General features: G+C 42.9%; 1 protein-coding gene across 4 annotated transcripts in view; it reads right to left on the reverse strand.

Annotated features, from left to right (window-relative positions):
* The window catches only part of ARMC8 (armadillo repeat containing 8), a 187,472-nt gene extending 169,825 nt beyond the window's left edge, over positions 1-17,647 (reverse strand). For 2 of the 4 annotated variants that reach the window (XM_067538781.1, XM_067538780.1), the window contains exons 1-3: positions 17,500-17,647; positions 13,853-13,929; positions 5,494-5,565 (exon numbers count right to left, since the gene is read on the reverse strand). In XM_067538781.1, the coding sequence (XP_067394882.1) occupies positions 5,494-5,565; positions 13,853-13,929; positions 17,500-17,544 (194 nt within the window). In that variant the 5' untranslated portion in view covers positions 17,545-17,647. Of the gene's footprint in view, positions 1-524; positions 637-5,493; positions 5,566-13,852; positions 13,930-17,499 lie in introns of those variants that run through there. The other 2 variants (XM_067538782.1, XM_067538784.1) reach the window with 2 other exon arrangements.
* Positions 17,648-20,621: the final 2,974 nt, after the last annotated feature.

Genomic DNA, 20,621 nt, shown 5'->3' on the forward strand with positions numbered 1-20,621 from the left:
ACAATTCACCAATATAAGTCACCGTCTCTCAGAGATGTGCCCATCCGCACAAAGATATCCAGTCTATATAGTGTTGGGAGTAAGTGTGCAGGGAGCACATTCAAACTTCAAAACTTCAAAAAGCCTCCCCTACTGTCAATACTCAGAAGTCACTGAGGTGAGAATGGGCCTTAATTTTGGCTAGTCTTAGACAGCAGTTTTGTAGGATTCCCCTTTACACAACATATCATGACATGAGTTTCTCTAGAAGAGCAAATCCATTTGACACCTAAAAATCAATCAGCTGAAGGCTAAAAATCCATCATTAGTGTTTGGTTAAAGGTTCTGGCTCAATAAATTTGCAACTGTAACTAACTTCTCTTTGTTAAATTTAGGGATGCGGTGACTGTTGACTATGCAATAGTTCAGATTAGAGTGTGAAATATTCAATGAGGCATTAGCTCTGAAGCTCAGTGACATTTTAAGTAAATATTTTAAAACTTTCCCTGCTGATTACACTAGCAGAATCAAGTTATTGTGCTTACCTATTCTTGGAGATAGTGTCATTGGGCAGGGCATCTAGATGCTGCTAAACTGCTGGGATGGGCAAAATGCATTCAGACGACCTTGACCCCATATGTAACGTCCCCTCCATCTCTGCCCAACAGAAGAAGGTAAGGGGATATACATCACTAGCACTGAAAGCCTCAGCTGCCTCCTGGGTTCCAAAAAACAAGTTCAACTCCCTCATTTTCCTGGGTACCAAGAGTACCATTCATCCACTACCCAACTGTCAAAAAAAAAAAAAATTCCCCCTACATATACTCTCAAAAGCTTCTACAATGCAATTATGAGGTTCTGAAGTCTGCTGAAGACCAATGTGCCACAAAACTCAGGCCCAGCTTCCCACTGTACACAAAGCCTCTCTCCTAAGGTGCTTCCAGTATGGCTCTCCTGTTCTGAGATGACAAACTTGGGGGCATGACATGTGGCTGATAGACAGCTTGTGGGGCATCAGACTGGGAGGTATGGAGGGACCCATGAGAAACAATGTGCTCCTTTAGATGCTAATTTTAAATTCTGTGAAAGTGTCAGAACAGGGGTGGGAATGAAACTGAATGACCCAAAACCTTTGACAACCAGGATCATCCTGCTGCCCTCAATCCCTGTGGTTCACTTCTTAAGGGACGCTTTGGTCCCTCCATGACCCACCAATCTCAAAGTGGCTTAAAATGGTAGTGGATTCAGGGGCAGCATCACCTCAATCTGTGGACTCTGCCACATAATTTCAGTCTAATGTACCTCATAGAACAAGTGACTCTGATTACAATTAAGATGAAAGGGAGAGAAGATTTTGGGAAGGAAGTTCTAGCATGTGGTTATCACTACTTTAACCAAATAAAAAAATCATGAGAGGAAACACAGGAAAGCATGGTCAACTTCCTGGCTAAGTCTCAACCACCAAAAATGCTATCTTCCCAGAAAGTAGGGTGAGCAGGAAGAGGAGAGCAACAAAGAACTTTAAGTACTTAAATTAAAGCTCCAAGGAGGTACATGGGATCTACAGATACGCTTAAATAAGCCATGTTCCCTCAAAGATGGGACACTAGGTGCAAGAGCACACCAGGAGAACATGATTCAAATCCTATTATGTTATTGAAGTGCCCCTCTTTCTAGGCAACAAGAACATTTTAATAACTTTCCTAGGAGATCAAGTCTCAACATATTTCTCTCATAAATCAGGCCAGTACTGAAAGAAGCCTTGTCAGGATGTGGGGAAGGGCTTTAGATCAACACATCCTTAGGTAAAGGAAAGGAAATCGTGATCCTCTGATTTTGTCGTGGGCAAAATCCCATACAATAGGATTTTTATATTGTACATTCTTGGGGCAGAGAGCGTGTCTTTATGTGTTTGTACAGTGATTAGTGCAATGGGGTCCAGCTCCTGAATAGGGTCTTCAATTACTGCAACTGCAAATCAATCCAGTACTATTAATACAACTGATCTTATTTTTCTTAGCGTTCTCCAGATTAAGTGGTCAAGGAGTGAACACAAATGGCACCCTAACTGCACGGAATCAAGCCAACATCCTACATGATCATATCATGATTTCCATATAAAATATGAAACTTAACCATCTTTCTATTGTTCCTTGTGGTGAACAGCTAGCATATGACTGACGATTTCCCCACTGGGCAAACAGCTGTTCTTAAGAGCCCATTCACCTAGATAGATTCTCTGTTAACTCAGCTAGTCTTCCTCAGAGTTTTCCTTTATTACTATGAGGGGAGTCTGGAGGGACTTTAAGATTTATTTTCACCAAGCAGCATCGTTTCTCTGTTTTGTTTTTTATGCAGGGACAGTTCATGCAGGCTGCTACTGCTGTGCAGTCTGTCTTCAGAAGATGACATCTAAGATTTGTTTCTGAAAGTCAACATGGATCTGTTCCCACAATGGCAACATATAATTTTCTTTCCATTAAATACCAGACATCTTGAGTAATTTTCAAATCAAATGCTTTCCCCGCATCAAATAAAACTATCGTCTATGGTCAGATACATCCCAAGATGATTTTGTAGGGGCATCCCATTCGTATCTGGCCTACCATTATTTGGAGGATCTCTTCACAGAGACTACAGATGCACCACCATCTCCAACTACTCACAAAACTGCTCTACAACATCTCACAAAAGACAGTAAAATCTGCTATAAGGATCTGGGAAGTAACTGAACTGGGGGGAAGGGGCAGGGAATTTTGACAAGATACAATGAGGCCCAGTAGAGATGCAAGTGATCACGCTTTGACCATTTCCTAGATGTGTACAAAATTAATGAGCTACTCCAGCTTCTCCCCCGTCAAGCAATGAGAATACCAGTTTTTAGAATTTCTGCAAATGCTTCAAAGCAAGACAGATATCAATGGATCCAAGGAGATCTTTGTTGCATTGATCAAACCCAGAGAATAAAAGTTCTTTGTATCTGGTCACCAGACATAGTGCTTCTTAGAAAAGAGCTAGAAAGGAGCTTAGGTAGCTGAAATACGGGATTATATAAAGATTCCTTCTCTCGAGAGCAATGCAACCACAATCATTTTTATGAAAATTCTTGTGATGATTGCAAAGCTGAAAGGTAAAGACTTACTGGAGATTATGTCATCCTATTGAAAAATGCAGAAACTTTTGATGGTATACAGATGTGAAGGAAAGTATTAGGCACATTTATATTCACCAGAAAAACCTTGGTCTGAGGGCTGCCACGGAGGACTCACGGGATTCCATTTTAATTTTTGAGACTAGATTAATGAACTAACTAGTTTTGCAGTTTTAGATGAGTGTTGTCCCTCTGGTTTTTTGAGAAATGAAAAAAGTTACGGATTCTCCTAAGAAATAATCAGGATGGGAGAATTAGTAAGTAGAGACTTTGTTGGGGAGATAAATTGAAAACTTGCCAAAATGGTGCTTAGGGAAGCACAGGGAAAGGGAAAGAAAATAATTACTTTGGGAAAAGAAGAGGCTGAAGATGGAAATTAGATAAACAGATTAGATTTATTATTTCTTTTGCCAGTGGAGGAGGGAGAGAACAATTTTGTAATATACCCCCATGTCACTATGGAGAGAACCAATTCACCCTGAGTAACTGAAGTACAATTCCAGGGGTGGAGGGAAGAGGGGAGAAATCAGCTCCTTAATTTACTCTACTGAATAGAGTGAACTGACATCAAGAGGATGTTTATTCGGACCCCTACTATGGGGAGGCCTGGCCTGCTGGCTGGATTTCCAAAAGGAACTAGACTGCAAAGGTTCACTGGGGACTTTGATTTGGAATTCATTCCTTCCTCTTTTACTTAACTCTCACCACCACATTGTAGGACGCAAAAGGAGTCTTTCAAGTAGTATTCTGTGATCTGATTTATCTGTCTAAGAGGCCTTTGGGTGATTATATTAGCCTCTAAAGGGACAGAGGATTATTTGGGGTACTCTGCCATTAAAGGGTCCTGCCAGGGAGAAAAGTCTTCCTAAGCGTCTCCCAGTCCAACTTATGTTTATTCATAAACTTGGCCTAAAAGCCTTAATATATGAGACTTCCCAGCATGATCTTTACCAGAGTGAATTCAGGCAAGGTCTTTTCCTTATAGATTTATCAAAATAAATGGAGAAAGGTCATCCTCTTTTTTCCAGTTACAGGCTGAATTTGTAGGATCCTCAACGTATTTTCAGGACATTGAGGATCTTGGCAGCGGAATATAGACTCTGGAATTTCAGTATCAGGCTCAGAAGAAGGGAAGTTACCCCATCTTCTGTATCCACAGCAATAGCAGAGGATGGGAAGACAAGGAGAATACGAAGGCCTGTAAGGTCTAATCAATTTGGAAGAAAGCCAGATTCAAGAACTGGAGAATAGAAACACCTGTTAGAAGGATCAAGGAGGAGGAATGCTCTATCACATGGAGAACCCAGTCAGCATCTCCTTTGGGGGGGGAGGGGGAGGGAGACGCGGGGAAGAGAACCTACCCTGAACTCTGCCTGTACTCCAGCAAATACCTGGTTTTTACCTACCCTGAAGCTAGGGTCTTCCTTTACCCTATTTGCATTTGGTAAGGAGGGAAGGAAGAGGGAAAGTTCACCAGGTTTTGGAAATCCTTTTCATGAGTGTAAATCCTTGGGGAATCTGGAAGATTAGCATCACCCCAAGATCACCATCCTGCCAGGGAAGAGCAAACAGATCCCAGTCCCTCCCCCTGAGGCAGCTTCTGGTGGCTCATGAAAGAGTGGCTTGTGTTAACAGAACCCGAGTTGGGACCAAGAGTGAGCTGCACAACAGCACAATTGGTGTACTCTGTTCTTCCACGTATTCCCCTTACTGTTATATTTCTGCAGCTAGTGGCTGAATGACAGCCAAGCCTTGCAGCAGGGAGGGAGCAGAGGGAGGAGTCACAAAATGAGATCTTCTCATTGGCTACCAGAGCTGTACAAAAGAAGCTTCCCATTAATTTGAACCAGAACCCAGAAAGCACTAACACTTGCTGAAGCAATACTGTAAAATAGTGTAGAATTATTTCTTTATTTTTGTTATTTCTGAACTGGATAAGGGACAGAAGCTAAGATTATCTTTGTGTTTATTACATTATTACTTTAGAATGGTACCTTTACTGTAAGATCACAAAATTCTGCTAGCCATCTCACCAAGTGATTGGCTGCAGCATGGGAGTAAAATATAACCACTTTTATCTATCACCAACATTGTCAAAGGTGAAAAATCGATTTTGTATTTGGGCTGGTACATTTTCATAACATGTCAAGATTGCTTTAATGAATTCCTTAACATTCCAAATGAAAAGCAAATTCACTCAATCACCTGTTCTATAATACATGCTTAGGTATTCCAAGACTCTCAAAGTCACATTAGGGAAAGTACAGCTTTCAAAATCAAGTCAAAAGCAGTGCCTACAATCTAGAGATCTTTATCCCCAACCTACTGTGAATCAGTGAAAAGGAGAGTAGCAGAGGACATACCTTGGAACTGCTCCCAAAACAATCAAGTTCGCTTTTTGTTTGTTGTTTCCAATTACAGCATTTTTCATCTCTCTGTAAATCCAGAAAGAAAAACAAACCCTGGTAAATTATGCTGAGGTACTAAGTAAATTTTATAGAATTGTTTCCACAGATGTCTATCAAACTGTCTTTCAGATCTCCATGCTGTTGCATCTACGGGGCTGAATACTGCTTCAGAACACAGTACTTTCCAACATCTTTGGCCACAAAACCCAGATATCCAGGTTTCCACTATGCCCCAATTCATTCAAATGAGCAACAACCCACACCACCGCACGTTAGATTCACATGTTGAAGTGAGCAGTTACTGATGAAGTCAGATGGACCACTTGATCATGTCCACCCACTTCATCCAGCATCTAAAGTAAGTCAGCTGCGGGGAGGAATTTAAACCTTGGTAATGTGAAATCATAAGCACTGTTCTGATCAGAGTAGGGAAAAGTCACTTCTTACCAAGTGGCAGAAGAAATAGGAGAGGAAGGATGGTCCAGTGATTATAGCACTAGCCTGGGATTCTGGAGATGAGGGCTCAACTCCATGCTCTGCCACAGACTTCCTGTGTAACCTTAGTGAAGTCAGTCACAACCTGTACGCAAGAGACAAAGTGGCTGAAGTATTATCTTGTTGGACCAACTTCTGGTCTTCAACCTTGTCTCTTCCAACAGAAGTTGGTCCAATAAAAGACATTACTTCACCCACCTTGTGTCTCTCATATCCTGGCTACAACAGCCTCTATGCCTCAGGTTCCCCAGCTGTAGAGTGGAGAAAACAGCATTTTCCTACCTCACAGGGACATTGTGAGGATAAATACATTAAGAGACTATAAGGTGCTCAGATGGTATGGTAGTGGGGGTTAGGTAGTAGCTAGGATAGGAAAGCAGGACTACTCCAAACATGAAGCAGCTGTCTAATATAATTGTTCTACATCCCAGCCAAGCTACTGTTGAAATGCTTAATTTGCGGTCTTGTATGATGCAGAATGTTACTGTTGTACACTAAAACCCATAAAACACCCACTTGGATTTTCTTACGTTAGTTGCTTTTGTTACACACATGATTCTCATTGAGAGAAGACCAGAAGTCTGTTACATTACCAGCTTCCAGACAGCTCAATACAACAAACTTCTGAGCACCTCTCAAACTGTATCAAGATTTAATTGATCTTCAGCTCTCCATATGCAGAAACAGGGGGGGATAAAATCAAATTTTTTTTTAAATGAAAAAAATATTAAATTTTTCTCGTTTAAAAAATAAGTTACAATTAAATCTCATCACAAACATGCTAAACCTACATTTACAGTCTCATAAAAATGAATTAATGGCTCTAGTCTGTCCAGCCTACCTACCAGCTCTTGCTAATTGAAAGTTCTGGGCTTTCACAGTTTCTGTTTCAGTTTCTGTTTCTGAGCAGACTAAAGTCACGTGTGCAAAGAAAAAGACAGGCTGGATAGGATTGTTGTTGTTCTGTGCTTATGTGATGATGGAGCTGGGCCAAGCAAGGGAGAGGAGTTAGTTAAGACACTGTTGTAAAGACAGAGAGACAAAGGACGGAGGCAGAGTAGAAAGGAACAGTGGAGTGGACTGGAAAAAAAAAAGGGAAGACATTATTCAAGTACACACACAGCTTCCTATATTCCCCCACACTTTTGTCACAGAAAAACAGTCCTGGCTTCTGGGCATAAGAGAGACCCTATCTGGGAATATTTTGAAGAAATTCCTTCCCTGGGTAAAAAAGGAAAATGTGGCAAGTATAAGCAGTGCAAGAAGATGATGCGGGACCTAGTAGGAAGAATGTAACATCATAATGAAAACTGCTTATTGAGAGAAAATGATGTGGATGAAGATATGGATATGTCTGAAGAACAATGTGGATCAACTGGTTAGTAACTTAAATAATTCACTTTGTAATGTATCATTCCAGACTCTCTCTATGCGCCTTTTAGTATAAGTGTGATTTAACAAGTAAATTCCCAAGCTTTTTGCTATGTTAGATGTTGCTAGAAAAAAAAGTTTAGCTTAGCTAATCCTTACAGCTTGTTTAATTATTTAACTAGGTATAGAATTTATCACCAAGTATACGGTACAGAAATCTGCAGGAAGAGAAATCTAGAGTTGCCAGTTGCCACTGGGTGTCATTTTCTTATTTTATATTACATAATACATGCCCCTTATTTTGAAACATCATGGCCATAGACCATAATGGTGATGCCATATATCTATTCCCTATTTTACTTCAGCATAACTCAGCTTTCTCAAGGAACCCCATCCTATACTTGTTTTCTCAAAAAACAGAAGTGCTAAAGACTTAAGTACATTTCTCCAGGAATAAAAGAAAATGTTGAAGTTGCAAAATACTTTCATAACAACCATTTTGCTTCAGCTTCACTGAAGAGAGCAGGAGGATCCAAATTAATTCTCCCTCAAGATGTTTGATGGAATTCTGTGATTGTTTTGAACAATTTATTAAGAACTGGCCTATTCTCATAAAACATTGTGAAGAAAACCGTGATAAAACAGATGGAAGTATCTCATCCAAAGTACCTAACATTGGATTAAAGAAGAATGTAGAGGATATGCTCAGTATACTGAAGCCTATATCCATAGGCTTAAACTTCAGAGAAATTGTTGCTGCATTGCTGATGCTGTCAAAATTTGAAAGGCAATTCAAGAGACATTGAAGAAAGAAATACCTCATCAGAAAGTTAAATTGCAGGCAATAAAGAAGCGAATGGATCAAGCACTAACTCCACCTCATTTTCTTGTGAACATTCTCGACCCCAGATATAAAGGTAGATGCCTAATTTCTGAAGATGATGCTGCTGCTATGGCATGGGCATCTCAAAATCACTTCTCAGTTATCCCAGTCATAATAAATTTCAGGGCTGGAGCGGAACCATTTAAACAGTACATGTTTACTGATGATGTTTTAAACAAAGTCACTCCCCTGAACTGATGGAAATCATTAGCCAGGCACCTTGAAACAGAGTTCCTTCAGTTGCTAAGCCAACTTTTCACAGCAGGAGCTTCCTCTGCAGGCACAGAGAGAATATTTTCATCTTTTGATATTATTCACTCAAAGCTAAGAAATAGACTGGGAGTTGAAAAAGCAGGAAAACTCATTTCTGTTTCAGTCTATGAATAAAAATGACAGTGGGAGTGGGGAAGATAAGAGCTAGTTGTAGAAGTTTTAAGGACAGCATACATTTAGTGTTGGGGTGACTTGTTTGTTAGAGTTAATAAAATTTGAAAATTAAAAAAAAAAAAAGATGAGTTTAAGGACAGTTGTCAGCCAACAACTCAGGAGACTGTTGCAATTGCAAATGTGAAACATTTATGTAACATTTAAGATTTAGTTTAATAAAATATAAGTACTTTTGTGTTTGTGTGTGAGATTTAGTTCTTACCATTCCTAATGTACTACTGCTGCTGCATCTGCAGTTTGATTCAGGTAATGAGTATTATGTACTATTTCCTAAATATATGAAAATCAAATTATCTAAAAAATTACACAAAGTATACCCTCCTAGATTTTGTAAAATGCTGTATTGAGTTGTAATTAACATATTTTAGTGATCAGATTTGCACCATTGTTTAAGAAATGTGAAGTAGTATCAGTGGGAAACTTGATTTAAATCAATGATTTAAACCTCCTTGATTTAAATCAATCCACCCAGTGCAGAAAGCATAAAAAAATTTCATCTTTGATATTCAAAACCCTTCTAGCCAACAGAAAGGCAAGACAAATAAGACCTCTAAGCTCAGTTCATGCATTTCACAACTCTAACCTTTCAGTAGTTAGATTAAATAAAATTGTGCCCCAAATTTCTTCAAATGGTTTCTCATCTTTAGTGTTCACTATCAGAGAGTGCTCTATCAAAAGCCATTAATTTCATTCACTCACAGTTTTTTTAAGAATTCTCCCTTTACAGCCAAAACATTTCCATGTTTGAACTTTTGGGGGGATTTAGATAAGGGCAAAACAACTGACATGCCTTTTTTTTTTTTTTAAACCACACATTTAAAAAAAACTTCAGAAGATTAAATTTAAGTGTGTGTTCCATGGCTAATCACCATGCCAACTGAGAAAAAAGTTAGCGTTAAGAAAACCCTATTTGCACCACATGCACTACAAAATTTCCACCAAGTGTAGAGTTGCAGCACAATCCATTGAATTATATACTTAGTGAGACATTTTTAATTGGATTTGCTTGTCACTTTGTGTTTGCTTTTGCCTGTACCATTATTTATGCAAGGTCAATACAAAGATTAGTATTTTTGTCTCCTCATGATTCTTTCTCCTTAAAAGACAGGGAAAAAACAAAGAAATTCTGGGCAGAACTGGTAGCTACAGTTGTCTAACACTTTTCCATTACAATAACCTGTTTTCAACTGCTTATAACACTTGTTCAGGCAGAAACTTTCCACATATATATGCCTGTTTCAGGTTGACTTTTTGGAAAGTGTCAGCTAACGTTCAGTCATAGCCAAGAATGAAGGAAATACACATTTTACCTGTGCTAAAAAAGGTTGTGCAAGTTTAATTCTAAACCATTAGCACCTCCAGTCTTTGGAAGATGGACTTGAAATTTGGTGGGGTTTGCATTAGTGTTAAATATGCCTGGCTTTTGCTTTCCCTGTGAAAAATACACCCAAATTTGGCCAAGTTATATGCAGATGCTCAGAGGTTTGGTAGAGGCTGCCAGCTCTGCTTCCAAAGAATCTGCCTTCAATGAGCATGTCCCCCCCCCCACACAGCTCCTATGTCCCCATGTGACACACAAATTTCACTGAAGTCTGTGGGGCAGCTGCAGGTGCTCGGCATCTCTGAAATTTGCTAAATACCAAAGCCAGAAGGGACCACTGTGATCATCTAGTCTGACCTCTTGTGTAACACAGGCCACAGAACTGCCCCAAAATTATTCCTAGAACGTATATTTTAGAAAAATATCCAATCTTGATTTAAAAGTTATCAGTTATAGAGAATCCACCACAATCCTGGTTAAACTGCTTTGCTGATTATCTACTCACTGTTAATTTACACCTTATTTCCAGCCTGAATTTTCTGGCTTCAACTTCCAGCCAATGGGCCGTGTTATACCTTTCTCTGAAGAGCCCATTATCAAATATTAGTTCCCTATGTAAGTATTTACAAACTAATCAAATCACCCCTTATGCTCCTTTGTTAAGCTAAACAGATTTAGTTCCTTCAGTCTGTTGCTATAAGGCAAGTTTTCTAACCCTTTCATCATTCTTGCAGCTCTTCTCTGAACCTCTTCAATTTATCAAACATCATTCCAGAATTGTGGAAACCAGAACTGGACACAGTATTCCAGCAGCGATCACCCCAGTGCCAAATACAGAGGTAATATAACCTTTCTACTCCTACTTGAGATTTCCCTGTTTATGCATCCAAAAATTGCTTTGGCCCATTTGGCCACAGTGTTTTAATGGGAGCTCATCAAGTTCAGCTGATGATCCATCAATACCCCCAAATCCTTTTCAGAGTCACTGTTTCCAAGGATAGTCTCCCATTCTATAACTGTGGCCTACATTCTTTGTTCCTATATGTACATGTTTACATTTAACCGTATTAAAACACATATTGTTTGCTTGTACCCTTGTTGTGCTTGTTGTGTGGCAATGACAGCTGGAGCCCTGGGGCTCATAGCCAGAACGCCCACCCCACCACAGGTCTTACAGTCTTACAGTCTGAAGCACCACCCAACTGCTGATAGCCTGGAGCACTGCTGCTGTCTCCCGTTGAGGGACTGGGTATGGGGCGGGGGGCAGGAGAGCCCAAGACTGACAGCCTCCTGGTGAGGAACTGGGAGCAGAGGGGGAGAGCTTGAGCCCGGTAGTCTTCCGGTGAGGGATTGGGGTGGGTTAACAGCCTGGACCTTGCTGCTGGGGCTGGCAGCCCAACCCAATCCCTCACCAGGAGGCTGACAGTCAACAGGAGATGTAAGTAACACAGTGTCTACACAAACGCTGCATCACTCTAACTATCCACTTAAGCGCTATGACTCTTGTGGAGGTGAAGTTATTAGGTCAATGTAGTGAGCAACTTAAGGCAGCAGGAGCACCATAGTAGTGTTGACACCTACAGAGTTAGTTTGAAATAAGCTGCCTTATGTCAACCTAACTCTGCAGTGTAGACCAGGTCTAAGTATATTACATCAACACATTACCCTTATCAATCAAAGTTGTAATCTCATCAAAAAGATATCAAGTTAATTTAACTGGATCTTTTGTCCATAAAATCATGTTGATTTCCATTAACTATATTAATCTCCTTTAAGTCTTTATTAATCGAGTCCCATATCAGCTGCTCCATTATCTTGTTTGGGGTTGATGTCAGATTTCCAGGCCTATAATTACATGGGTCATCCCATTTACTCTTTTTAAATATTGGCACATTAGCTTTTTTCCAGTCTTCTGGAACTTTTCCAGTATTCTAAGATCTTTTGAAAAAGAATTATCAATGGGCAAGCAAGACCCTCAGCCATCTCTTTTTTAAAAATCTCTTGGATACAAGTTATCTGGACCTACTGATTTAAAAATGTAAAAAGCATTTGCTACCTCCAGCACTAGGAGGTTACTGCCCTAATTTAAAGGAGGTCTTCTCCTTGATGCTTCTCCCCCACACTTTGCTGCCAAGGCCCACAGCAACAGGCTCACAAGAACTGGCTGTTTGGAGCAACCAGTTCAGGGGAGACTTGTCCACTGTTGCACCCCACAGCACCAGTGCTCAAAAGGTGGGGAAGGCAAAAGATGAGACTACACCCAAGTCCCCAAAGGGGATGGGTGGGTGAGAAAGGGGTGTATATAAGTACCACAAGGAGAAGGGGGTGAGCAAGAGGCAGGATGCAGTGTCCGGAATATGGGATTGATACAAGAAAATTCATAAAAGGGGTGGGAGGATGACTGGTTACATTGGGAACCAAGAGCTAATTTGACAAAAAGAGAGGAATTAAAATGCATTCGTCTTTAAATGCAATGTTTAATTTCATTAACTGAACAGGCACATTCTGCAGTCAGACTGGATTGCAAGATTTACCTGTTCCCAATTAATTTTACTCCAAACCTACAGCCTGAGTGAAAGGGTATTCAAGCCCTCACCACAAAATGAGGCCAATATCTCTGATATACAGAAATGCTTTTCATGGTTGGCTGAGTTATCTGAAGAGGTTGACTGCAATTTTTGCTTTTTTTTTAAGACAATTTTTCCTTAGAGACTTACGGCAAAACATGGCTAGACAGTGAGATGGGTTTGGGAAGGAACCATCAGTCACCGTGGACCTTGGCCTTCTCAAAACACAAGTGTGGGGAAAAGGAGAGAGGAGGTGGAATCTGATTTTTCTACATGGAGTGAAGACAAAGAATCTGTAATGTTTATACCGCATGATTTGGGGCAGGGGAGGGGTGTTTTTATTAAAGTCAGACAAGCTGTTTAAACAGAGAATGACTTGAGGCTTAAGAGCCAGATGGGAGCCTTAGGTGTCTCCAGTTACAAAAGAGCAGACTGACCCAGGAGGCAATGCTCTAGGGTGACAGTGTGCTTTCAAGAGCCACACAGGGGCCAAGCATTAGAGTCAAGATCTTCTATGGGACACATGGAAAGACAAGCTATCCACAGGCAGTATGAAGAGTTCCATCCTTTACCTGTCTCCTGGCCCTCTGAATACCTGGTCATTCACATTTGCTAGTAAACCTAGTTAACATCAGCCAGGAAGAGACAGCTGAAAGGCAAGGAGAGTGTTTCTCACAGGAAGTCACTCATGGGCAGCTCAAGGTCTTTTTTGCAGTGTTGCTGTGTCAAGGTGCAGGAATGAAGATTTTGTGGACCCAAGTGGAGACCAAAAAAACCTTACTGTAGCACCAATCTAGAATCCTTGAAACTGTTTTCCCCTCAAAATCTTTCTAGCAATACCTTTTCCCTACTACTACAGATACTAAGCTAGAGGGAGAGAAAAAAAAGAGATTCTGTCAATATAATGTTTCATATATACTAGCAAGGGAAGATTGTTGAAGCAAGGGATGGATGCATCTGCTGTGGTGATGGAATAAGGACAGAATTCCCATCAGACCTACTCTTCTGGTGATTATGAAGCTGCACTACCAACAGTATGCACTACAAAGTGATAATATACTAAACCATGACCATGTGTCTGTATTTGATCCATGTGATACTTTCTAAAATAAATTCACATAGAAATCTGCAGAGTACCTCTTTCTTTCCCTTCAAGTGCAAAGCTGCTAAGTTTCAAGCAAACCTAGCCTACTAATGATAGAACTTCAAACTCAAGTTCATATTACTTACATGACACCTTGCAGGACTTTCTGGGGATCGGGGTCAAATAATCTGTCAACATAATGGCGACTGCTAGCCGTTACTTCCTACAGAGAAAAAGACAATTTACAGTTTGTCAATTTATGCAATGGTAAATTTCAAACTAACCGCAATGCCTAATGAGACAAAAAACTCTACAAAACCTACCAGACAAGGCTGTGATAGAAGGCTGCACAATCACACTTACATGCATAATATTTACAACCAAACAACTTCCAAGTTAGGAATTAACATTGTGTGTGAGTGCAATTTTGAATGGGATGTGAATATTTTTGTATTCATACATTGGGAATGAAAGGGAGTTCTATGGACGATGAGCTTGTGTGGGCATTTGGGCATTCTCATGTGTCTGTGTTAGGCATGGGAGTTGTTTTGCCTAGATATCTGGATTGCCTTAATTTGCAATTTAACCATTTTTAGCATTGAACGGAAAGGCAACACTTGCAGAACATTACCTCTTAGTTTACTTTTTTTGTGGGGCTATATTATAGTCCCCCACACAGGAAAAATGTTCATAAAAACACAGTTAAGATTGCTCAAGAGGAATACCCACCCACATAAACTCTTAAAACAAGCGAGTGTTCGGTTAAGATATCCTTCAACACATTTTACCCTCACACATCACAGTCACCGCTTTCATTGATGGATTTATTTATAGAAGGGCAGACTAACACACTACAACATGTACAGTAACAACACACATGTGTTCCTCACAATCAGACTAATTTAAAACTCTGATCCCAGCAACAACATATGTATCTACTGAATATTTATGCACCAGTGATTAGTTATTTCCCCTTAAGACACCCAAGGTTGGAAGTGCATGCAAGAAGCCAGCACCCCAAATCAACGGTGGGAGAAAAAAGAAAAGCTTCCGCTCAGAGCTCACAAGGACGTACCCCAAAATATGTTTCCTTCATCTCAGCAAGTCACTCAACTTCCCAGAAAAAGAAATCGATCAGGCTACAATAAAAGTGGCCTGATTTTCAAAGGTGCAGACACATGCAGATCCCACTGACTTTAATGGAATTTGCTGGTACTCAGCATTCTTAAAAGTCTGATCACTTATTTAGGCTTTCTTAAAGTAACATGTACGTAGCTAACTATGGGGTATCCAGTTTGGAAGATTGGACACCAACCTGGAAAATGATATTGTTTACCAACTAAGCCCATTCCCTTTATTAGGCTTCTCACATTCCTCCACAATGACATCCTTGAAGACTACTTCTGCTTCATTATGCCACCTACAATCTACAGGAGCATTTGGCTTTCCAGCCCAAGGATCAAGCTTTTGAGAGCAGAGCAGGCTCAGTAGTGGACTTTCACCTGCACCAGAAATATATCCAAAGCAAACCTTAGCTGTGTATAGATGCAAAATGCAGACCTTGCATTAAATGCTCATTCTACACTGTCCTTTAGCCTATTCACTAGCATAGCAGCAGTGGATGAGCCTCCTCACTAGGGTACAAGACAGCAGCAACATAGCCATCAGAAAAGCACCCAGAAGTGCTATTGAGAGCACTTCACTGACCAAGATAAAATTACCACCTGCCAGCAATGAGTGGGCAAGGGTGCTTAAAAACTATGAATAGACACAGCAGTTTTCATAAGCAAGGAACCTGTGTCCCTATATGGTGCAAGATTTATAGAAAAAGTGTGTAGACTCAACACCAATAAAGGCAGAGGAAGGTAAAAAGAGTACTTTCGGAAAAAGAAATTAATAGTACCATATCTGCTTCAGAAAAAAAAAAGAACATTGAGAATTAAATATATTACAACCAAGAGAACCAGAGAATTGAGAATAATTAACATCCAGGAGACTAATTTCTTGAAACTAGGGTATCCAACACAAAGTGTTAGTATACTGAAATACTGTTTTGGCTCTTACATCTTTCTCCACATTTAGCTATAGGGCATCTATTAGCTACTTAATAAAATACAGATATATACACAAAAGATCACTAAGCTATGTTTTCTATCTTCACATATGCAGTTTTCATTTCTTTTTTTTGCAATGGACACATTATCTCCCTATTTCGTGCTATTTTCCAATTTGTCTAGTTTTATCTATTTCCTCTTTCTTTTCTCACCTCTTCTGCATTTCTCAAATGTGCTTCCCCATCCACACTATCATCTCTTTTCCCTTCAGTGCATCCCTCTCGGATCCTCCCCACCTTCACAAGGGGCTGCCTTATTTTCCCTGGGACCCGCTGTCCTCTGTAGCAGATGAAGAGCTGAGAGGGACGAGAAAGACAACAGTGGCCAGAGATGGCTCTCTCCACCCACCCTGGCCCTCTGGTCTGCTCCTGGGGGAATTCCGCAGCACTGCACACACACACAGAATTTATGTCCTCTGCAGATGTTTTTCTCTGCAGAATACAGATTATGCTGGAGAGGCACTGCAGTTACACCTTACACCCACCAGGGGCTGCTGTGGTGCCAGAAGAGAGGCTGCATTCCTCACAGCCAGGCCACTCCCAGGTGAGGAGGCGACATGGAACACATACAGCAGGGCACACGGAGCTACTGGGGAGGGGGTCACAGACTAGGGTTAAGAAGGGTTAGTAGGGAGAACAGACTGAGGCGCAGGCTCAGGGGCTAATGGGGTGACAGCATTGAGTCAGGGGCTGAATAGGAGGGGAGCTGCAGGGACACATATGGACGGGGGTGCAGAGACACACAGGGACGGGGTCAGATGTGCCTGACTGAATGGAAAAGTCTAGAGGTCAACAAGGATCTGAATGGGAAGGTTCTCCAACTCCCTAACAACCCCTCCCTCCAAAAAAAACAAACCTGTTCTATACTTCTCCCACACCCAACAACCAGGTTCGCTTCCAGGCTCCTTCCCTTTCCCTCAGAACCTCTGTTACCTCTGACTCCACCAAGCCCTTGCACAAACTTCTGAAGGGTGCAGTAAATGCACTTCTGTACTGTAGTTTAAATGAATTACTCAGAGTTCTGCTTTAATATGCCCAGTAAGGAATCTGTCAAAATAACATTTCCTGGATTTGTTGTTATTGTCTGCATTGTTGCAGGCATACTTACTGACAGGTACTGTGAAATAAGCCACCAAAATAACTGAAACGGGCATGACTATAGTGTGTTATTTTGACAAATAAAATAGGCAGAACTTAAAAATACCATGTAGGGAAGTTTTAATTTCAGCGCACAATTCCCCAGGGGTACATTGGTTTCTCCCGAGTCCCCCCACCCGGGACACAGGCCTCAGGCACTGGGGGTCACACAGGAGGCGGCAGCAGCTTCCTTCCTCCGCACCTCACCGACAGTCAGAAGCCACGATGGCAGGTACAGCCTGGGCCCCCTCCCGCGGGCACGACAGGGGGAGTGTCCCCGCCTGACAGCACCTGGCCCTGCTCGCCTGGGACAGAGCCACGCTGAGCTCAGTCAGGGCAGGGCAGGCAGGGCAGGGAACCAAGGGCCCCGGCCTCCCGGGGGGAAAGAAGAGAGTGCCGGATCCCCGGCCGCCCGCGCCCCCACTGGGGCTCTGTCGTGCTTGTCCTCCTCCATGACACCACCCAGGAGCCGCAGCGCAGAGGACAGGCCGCGGGGCGGGGCGGGGCGGGGCCGGGCCGGGCCAGGCCGGGCCGGGCACTCACCGAGAGGACGCTCATACGGAGCGGCGTCTCCAGCACACACGCCATCTTGGGAGCGCGCGCGACCGGCGGCAGCGAGCGACGAAACACCTTCAGCGGCGCGCGACGTGACGCGAGGCAGACGAGCGCTACCGCCGCCGAACCCGCCTCATCACCGTGGGTGATGGAGGAGAGGGCGGCGCCAGCGCTCCCAGACGGGCCGCAGGAGCTGCTCTCTACCGAATCAGATAACGCTAAATCCCAACTAGTCTCTGCCTGTACTATGGACCAAAGGAGGGCGCATGCGCCCACGCCAGAGTCCTTTGGCGCCTTAAAGAAGAGGGGGTGGATTTTTTTCCTCCTGTTTTCGGGGGTGTGCAGTGCGCATGTGCCAACGGCGGAGCACCCCACCACAGAACGGAGGCTGCTCTGGCGGGCGGGAAGGTGAGCGTGAGTGGAGAACGCTCGCGGGGAGGGCGCAGGTGCACAGCTAGAGCTCAGACTAAAAACAGCCTTAGAGTCTAGGTGCTGCAGGGAACACTTCAGTTAATGGAGGAGAATCCTTAAGAGCAACACCCAAGGAAAACGTCCTTGACGGCGGGACGGGTTTGTTGGGGTTTTCTACGCTGGGTCTTGGGCCTAGACCTGGATTCAAATGACAGGGAAATTGTACACTTTTCCTGCAGGACAAGGGCTGTGGGCAATTAAAGTAATGGGATCCCTCTAAGGCAGTGGGTCTCACACTGGGGTCATGGTGTTGTTTTGTGGGGGTCGCGAGTGAGCCTCCCTGCTTCCTCCTAGAACATGGCTGAGGGAGCGAGCAGTGACCCACAGATACTGCTCAGCCTTCTAAAGGTTCCTCTGCCCTCCCCCCCCCCCGTGGCTGCAGGGGGGAGGGCAATGAGGAGCAACAACAGGGCTCTCTGCGTGCTTGTTACTTTCCTCACCTGAGCTCTCCTGCAAGGCAAGTATGAGGAGCTACTGCTCCCTGCCCTCCCCTTACTCAGCCCAGGTGGGAAAAGTGACCTGAATGCAAGGGAGCCCTCACTTTGCTCCTCACTCCCCCCACTCACAGCCCCCTAGAACTGCATGGAGGAGCAGCTTTTAAGAGGACCAAGCAGCAATACCAGCCTCTCCCTGCATGCAAGTCAGTTTCCCCATGTGGGTAGAGAAGGGGGAGTGTAGACATTAGAGGCAAAGAATGGGGAGCCTACAAGGGTTAGGGGTGAAGGGGAGTAGGGAGCCCACAGGGGCCAGAGGCTCACACTTAGAGGCTTGCTCTGTGAAAGGGGTCACCCATACAAAAAGGTTGAGAAGCAGTGCTTAAGACATAACATACTTCACTATTAAGTAGCATAGGGCAAGAGTGGTTAAGTGTTTTGGGGTCAGCTCCCTATTTTGTGTTGGCCAGTTTCTGGGGTACACAATTCCAGCATTTACCTTTCTTTTTCAGTTTCTTTGTATGTACTTTGAATGTCAGCATTTGGTCTAATGCAGGGGTTCTCAAAGACCTCATTTGCAAATATTTCAGGCTGTGATGGCCTCCCTCCCCCTACCTTGTCACCCAGCTCTGGAGGCAGCACCGCCCCCAGCAACAGCACAGAAGGGTTGCAATAACCATGACCCTCCCCCCCACACACAATAGGCTTGCAACCCCCATTTGGGTCAGGACCCCCATTTTCAGAAATACTGGTCTAATGTGACCTAAAGATACATTGGCTGTACCTACTGCTCGAGCATTGGACCATTCCATCCCTGAAGTTTTTGCTTCACAAGCCATGTTTCAGGTGGAAAGTGCACACGTAGGTGTGTGGGTACTAAGCACCAATATGACGATACTAGCAGCATGCACTCAAAATTTGATACTGAACTTAATCCTATAGGGACCTTTAAACTGACTCTCTCACTGTCATTATACTGCTTCACAGAGATTGCACTATCAGGGAGACAGATCTTCATTTGTGAAGCACTACTGTATTGAGAGCAAAGGGTGAATAGGTGGCAGTAAATACAATGCCACTCATTTTATCCTCATTCAACGTGTATAGGGTATAGTTGCTCACAAAACATCAGCCATTCTGTGCTCTGAAAGAGGCATGGGGCCTGTGGAAAAAAATAGCATGCAAGATTACCATAATGCATAGGAACAAAGGAGTCCAGCTAAAGTTTCAGGTCCAGCTTCTGAATCCTTGACTATGCAAACTTCACATTAATTTAATGTAGAGTATGTGGGTGTAGTTCCCTGGGTTTTTAAAAAAAGTCAAATCACAAATTCCATTATGTGGAAACAGGCATCTTGCAGTCCATGTCAGGTTCTGAGGTGAGCATGTCCAGTACTTAAGACTTCTACCAGACACCCTGGGAGCCCTTCTTCATCATGCTCCTAGCCTCCTCTGTGCCACATCCCAGTCCTATGACCTCCCCTGGCTCCACAGCCCAGTCTCCCTGCTCACTACTCTACTCAGACCCACTTCTTCCTCTTTTTGCATTCCAAGGAGGCTACTTCCTCCTCCACTAGAGTCTGGGCCCTAGCAGGTGGAGCACTGAATACAGGAGAGGCGTTCTCCCTGCTCACAGTTCTGCTACCTAGCAGCACGGTGACCCCTGCAGAGAGCAGGTGCAGGGGAAGTCCTGTTCAGCCCCTGTTGCCCTAGGACAGAGCAAGTTCAGTGTAGACTGAAGCCCTGGAGCACTTAGCTGCCAAACTAAGAAGTTTGAGTATGTGCAAGCAACAATTTTCAGAGCTTCATAACTTTGACAAGTTTTCATGGGGGCAGTGAAAGGCCTATCAATGACAGTCAGGCATTTTAGCACCTCAAAATTTTAGCACCACATGGAGGCCCTAAATCTTCAATAAAAAGTTAAATTTAATGTGCCCCCCCCCCAAAAAATCACACACATATAGTGCTAGAAGGGATCTTGAGACATCATCTAGTCCGTTCCCCTTGCACTGAGACAGGACCAAATAAAATGTAGGCCATCCCTGACATGTGTTAGTCTGAACTGTTCTTAAAAGCCTCCAGTGACACTGATTCCATGGCCACCCTTGATAACATGTTCTTGTACTTACCTATCCTTAGTTAGAAAGTTGTTTCTAAATATCAGTGGGCTAGTCTACACTGGCAGTGGCAGTCGACAGGACAGAT

Source organism: Emydura macquarii, unplaced genomic scaffold, assembly GCF_026122565.2.
Source record: "Emydura macquarii macquarii isolate MOO-44397 ecotype Brisbane River unplaced genomic scaffold, CSIRO-AGI_Emac_v2 contig_499, whole genome shotgun sequence".
NCBI lineage: Eukaryota > Metazoa > Chordata > Testudines > Chelidae > Emydura > Emydura macquarii.